General features: G+C 26.1%; 1 protein-coding gene across 1 annotated transcript in view; it reads left to right on the top strand.

Annotated features, from left to right (window-relative positions):
* Window positions 1-4,817, top strand: part of LOC136080420 (protein PFC0760c-like) — a 7,666-nt gene extending 2,849 nt beyond the window's left edge. The window contains exon 6 of the mRNA XM_065797041.1: window positions 4,518-4,817. Within this exon, the coding sequence (XP_065653113.1) occupies window positions 4,518-4,817 (300 nt within the window). The remainder of the gene's footprint in view (window positions 1-4,517) is intronic.
* Window positions 4,818-6,000: the final 1,183 nt, after the last annotated feature.

Raw genomic sequence — 6,000 nt, 5'->3', positions numbered from 1 at the left:
CCAAATTTTCAAAATAAACTCTCTTGTAGGCTACTAGTACCTTTAAAAAGTGAACTAGGGCACGTTAGTAAAATAAAACTGGACAAAACTAATAACTCTATTTGGAAAAAATTAGGTTTACATCAGTGGAAAAATAATACTGATGTTATAGATTGGTTTTCTAAAATTAACAATAAAAATGAATGCACGTTTATACAATTTGATATTATTAATTTTTACCCCTCAACTACAGCATAAATTTTAGATAAAACAATAGAATTCGGAAAATCCCATTTAGAAATTACTGAGGACACTATCCATATAATTAAGCACTGCAGAAAAACTTTACTCTATTTTAATAAGAAAACGTGGAAGAAAAAAACCATGCACGAATGCTTTAATGTAACAATGGGAAGTTACGACAGAGCAGAAATCTGCGAATTTGTAGGTTTGTATATTTTAAATACCCAAGCTAAAATAATCCAAATTAATCAATTAGGTCTTTATCGCTACGACAGTTTAATAATAATGCATAAAAAATCAGAGCCACAACTCGATAAAATTAGAAAAGATATTAAAGTTTTTAAAAACATTGGCTTCCCAATTGAAATAAACATAAATTTAAAAATAGTGAATTTTCTTGATGTCACATTTAACCTCTCAGAAAGTTCCTATAAGCCCTACAAAAAGCCTAATGACGAATTATTGTATATTAATGTGAATTCGAACCATCCCCCTCAAATTCTAGAACAAATTCCAATTTCAATTAACAATAGGCTAAACCAAAACTCTTCTAATGAAAATATTTTCAACTCCTCTTAACGCGTTTATGAAGATGCTCTTAAAAAAAGTGGCTTTCAAAATTTCGAGCTAAAATTTAAAAAGAAAATTGCAAGAAAGCGTAATAGAAATAGAAACGTAATTTGGTTCAACCCTGTACAGCAAAAATGTTTCAACAAATATAGGTAAAATTTTTCTAAAATTAGTAGACAAACATTTTCCTCCCTCTAATAAATTGCATAAGATTTTTAACAGAAATACCATTAAAGTAAGTTATAGTTGTACAAAAAATTTAGAAAGAATTATAAAAGGCCACAACTACGCGTTAATTAATAAAAATGAACATAAAAAAGAAAAAAACACTGATTATTGTAATTGTAAACAAAAAATAAATTGCCCTTTAAATGGAAAATTTCTTTCGAAAAATGTAATTTACAAGTGCATTGTTTCCTCACAAAATAACCCTGATAAACAATATATTGGCTTAACCAAGGGGAATGGAAAAAACATGCCAACCATAAACAATCGTTTAAACACAAAAAATATTCAAAAGAGACTTTGCTGTCAAAATATATTTGGAATTTTAAAGAAAAAAATAAAAATTTTAATTTACATTGGTCTATTCTAAAATCTGCCCCTGCCTATAATAACATTTCCAAAAAATGTATGCCATGTTTGCAAGAAAAATTTGAAATAATTACTCATTTAAATCAAGAAAATTTATTAAATAAAAAAACTGAATTAATTTCTAAATGTAGGCACGAAAATAAATACCACTTAAGAAATTATAAAAACAAATGACCAAATTAAACTATCCCCATTCCAAAGCAATTTATTTAATAATTACTTTCTGTAACTTCCAGGTAACCAAAAAAATATAGCAATTAAAATTTTTTTATAATAATTTATAACTTCCTGTAAAATATTTTTTTCTATAAATTCAATTTTTTTTAGATTTAGTAACTCTTCCTAATGATCCAGCAATGGTGAAACTTCAAGTTGAAGAAAAAAGTTAGATAAGTGTTTTTTACTTGCTTATATATATATATATATATATATATATATATATATATATATATATATATATATATATATATATATATATATATATATATATATATATATATATATATATATATATATATATATATATATATATATATATATATATGTATATATATATATATATATATATATATATATATATATATATATATATATATGTATATATATATATATATATATATATATATATAGATAGATAATCCAAGAAGACAAAAATAGGACTCAGTGAGAGGGTTGCGATTCATTAATATATTAATGTTGACAGTATTGCGATAGTTGTTTGCAGTAAATAACTAAGTTTTGTTGGAGGTTAAATTCACAAGCCACTGCAAGCCCCAAGCTGATGCAGAAGTGAGATCAGATTCAAAATCGGCTGCCTTTTCTAAGCAATCAAGAAGAGAAAACTTTTTGTCAAGATAGTAGTATCAAATTGAGCAAATCAGCAAAAAGTGCAACTTTAGATGTAAGGTTGTTAGGAAGATCATTAATCCAGAAATGAAACAAAATAAACAAAACTTTAAAGTACTCCAGAAGTTACTGGAAATCAAGTAGAGTGTTGGCCTTCAAGGACGACTTTAATAAAGTGGTTAGAATATATATATATATATATGTGTTTATATATATATATATATATATATATATATATATATATATATATATATATATATATATATATATATATAAATATATATATATATATATATATATATAAATATATATATATACGGTCGCACGCCTTATATAACCTGACATATAATAAATAGAAAAATGACAAAAATAAATAGAAGAAATAATTAAAACATATTACTTAATGTAAAGTTAATTTTAAACCAAAGTTAAAAAAAAAATTGATCATTACTCTATCAACCTTAATCATTGCCTCCCGTGAATAAATAGAACACAAGGGTGGATCCATAGTGAGGGGGAGGACTATGAGGGTATCTGCCCCTCCCCCATTACAGACTTTTTATTTATTTCATTAGCAGTCAATATATTTAACACAGCACAATGTTTAAAATCATAAGTAAATTAGGCTCAATAAAAGTGCCATAAAATTTAATAAAAATTTGTAGTGCAAATTTTTATTTTTATAAAAAAGTTATTAGGATAGTTAAGTTATAATGATTCACAGATGCCATTATTTCAAGATTAAAGTAATTATCTTGTTTTAAGGGTACTTTTTTCAGCAACAATATTTGATGCAAGCCAAGGAACGAAACAGATGTCTGTTTTTAAAATCTATTTATATATTTGTTATATAACATATTTTTAAAGTAATAAAAAGTCTTTTATGCTAATTAAGTTTTTAGGCATTTTTTCATTTCATATTTTATTTCGTATTACATTGAAAATTAGACAAACTTAAGAAACAATTTCATCAAAGCTTCAAATTTCGTCAATACCTTTTTAAGACAAATGATGGAATTTTTTAATTTAATTGATTCTAAAATTACAAATAAACTGCTACAAAATTTATAATAAAAGCAATGTAATAAAAGACAATCATTGAAAAAAAAAATCAGATCAGCAGGCCTCGGCAGCAGTAAATAAGCGCAAGAGCAGAAAAGTTCTCCTAAAATGTGCATGGTGAGCTATGCCAGCTGCTTCTCTGAACTGCTTCTTACAACAGCTTATAGTTTTTGCACAAGCTGTCTGTTTATTTATTAAAAAAATGGCTTATTAAATATAAAATTTAATTTTATACTTATTACAAGCATATTTCTGAAACATTAATGCTACAAGAATATATATACATAACAAGCCTCATTTAGTGCGCCATAAAAAAGTTTTTTAGATGAGTGTTGTCTTTGGGTTTTCACACTAGCTATCCATTTATTTATTAACAACATTACTTAATAAAAAAAATTTGACAAAGAGCTATACAAGTTTTTACTGCTTATAAAAAATGTTTTGTATTTTCTTATTATAATAGAATGCAGGAATTTTAAGAACTATTACAAAAATAAAAAATTTCACAATTAAAGTGAAAAATATATTAAAATAATTAGACTTCACTCCAAATTTTAGTGTCTGACACCTTACGGTTTCAGAGATATTGATACTCAGTCCCTATCTCTTTTTTGACTTTTTTTTCAGCGCCATTTGTTTTTAAAGCCAATTGCACAACACAATTAGCTTTAACTTATGAAATACTTGTTCAATAGTTGTGAAAATTTTTACCTAACTATTTTTTAGGGTGAGAAACTCTAAACTGATGGTTAAAGCCCCCAAAAAATCAAGCTTCTATATGAAAATCTAGTTTCAAAATGGTGTAACTCTTTTTTTAAGTTTTTTGATGCCCTGTACAAAAAAACGTATATCTGGTGATGCCTAAAAGATATGATTCTGAAGTTTTTCCTTAATGTTCTATATTTAACAAACTCTATAATACAAAAAAGCTGCAAGGGTTTTCTTTTTTAAATCAGACTTATTGGCATTTAAAGTTTTATAATAAAAAAATAAGAAAAAATTGGTAATTTTATAATGAAAAAATATTATTAAATTATATGCATTTATTTTTTGCATTTTAAAAAAATTGGTAGAATCTCAGTATCTCAGGTAGAGTTCTAACATATAAACTTGTTTGCATTTCACAAAAAAGATTTTTATTTTACGCAATCTTTATGTTTTATAGCTGAAGGATTTTCTATTTAAGAATCTTAAAATAATTATTTTAAAATTATTTCTTACAGAAATTAAAAGTAATTAACAATATGAATGATAAAAAGAGGTGTTCAATTGGATTAATAAAGAAAGAAGTTTGTCACAAACAAACAAATGTAAAATCCAATGATATCAAGAAAGTTTCAAGTCTTAATGATTTTGATAAAGACTTGATAATTAGTCGTTCTGGTATTGAAATTTATGAAAATACAACAGTTTGCCTATACCATGAATATGTTTACTTAAAATGTTATTCAACAATCCACATAACTTGCTGTGATCCGTTTCATTTACACAATGGAAAAAAAAGAAAAGGTATTACTACTTAGCCGTAAAACTTTTTTAAAGCTTTATTGTAATTATATTTAAGATTTTTTTTTTATGCAAAACTCTCACTGAAACAGTAATTATAATGTTTTTAGGAGGTTGTAAAAAAATTAATATCCAACTTGCTGGAAAATTCAAAAACATTGGTACTAATGTTGTTCATTTCCCTCATGTAAGATTAAATAATGTCATTTAAGGATAATGGAACAGGAGAACCGACTTGCAGCCAGATTTATGAAGATAAAGATAATGAACTAACTATAAATGAATTGTTAAAAGAAAATCTTAATACTTCTTTGACGGTTATGAACATAAGTCCTCTTGAAATGCATGCTGTGAATAGACACTCAAGAGTTGCTCTTGGTACAAAGAAATTATTACATGTTCAAAAAACAGATAAGTTAGGTATTGCAAGGACTTTAAATATAGATCTTGAGCAGTTAAGCCAAGAAGGTAAAAATAAAGCAAATGACATGGATATACTTATAGGAAAAATCAAAGAAAAAATGGTAATTTATTATTGTAATGATCAAAATAGCAGACAAATGGCTGATAAAAAAGATTTTGTGAGTATAGCTCGAAGATCTCACATGCAAAAGCATTTGATTCTCTCAAATCTAAAAGAACTATACGCTAAGTTTAAAACCAGTCATCCAGATATAAAGACTTGTTTTTCTAACTTTTGCTCACTTCATCCAAAATGGTGCATTACATTAGGAGCATCTGGTACGCATACAGTATGTGTGTGCACCTAACATCAAAATGTTATGTTAATGATTAGTGCAGTTGAGTTATCAAAGGATTATCATGAACTTATTGATATGATTGTTTGTAGTAGGGCTAACAAGAATTGCATGATGCATTCTTGCCCACTTTATAAATATATGCCACCATGAACAAGATTTTTCTATAAAATGTACATGGTCTTTCTTTGCTACAAGTCACTGTAAATCACCCTGTGATGGTATTAATGGGACCATTAAACAACTAACTTCAATTGCTAGCCTTCATGGAACAACAACAAATTATATACTTACAGCATCTGCTATGTTTTATTTTTGTCAAAATATCATAGGAATTAATTTTTTATTACATATCTAAGGAGTCAAACATGTTAATCCAAATTGAAGTGGAGCAAAGATATGCAACTGCAAAAACATTACCAGGCACTCGTAGCTATCACAA

The sequence above is a fragment of the Hydra vulgaris genome, chromosome 05 (assembly GCF_038396675.1).
Source record: "Hydra vulgaris chromosome 05, alternate assembly HydraT2T_AEP".
Lineage (NCBI taxonomy): Eukaryota > Metazoa > Cnidaria > Hydrozoa > Anthoathecata > Hydridae > Hydra > Hydra vulgaris.
The sequence above is the reverse complement of the archived record's forward strand: the minus strand, read 5'-3'. Positions and strand labels throughout refer to the sequence as shown.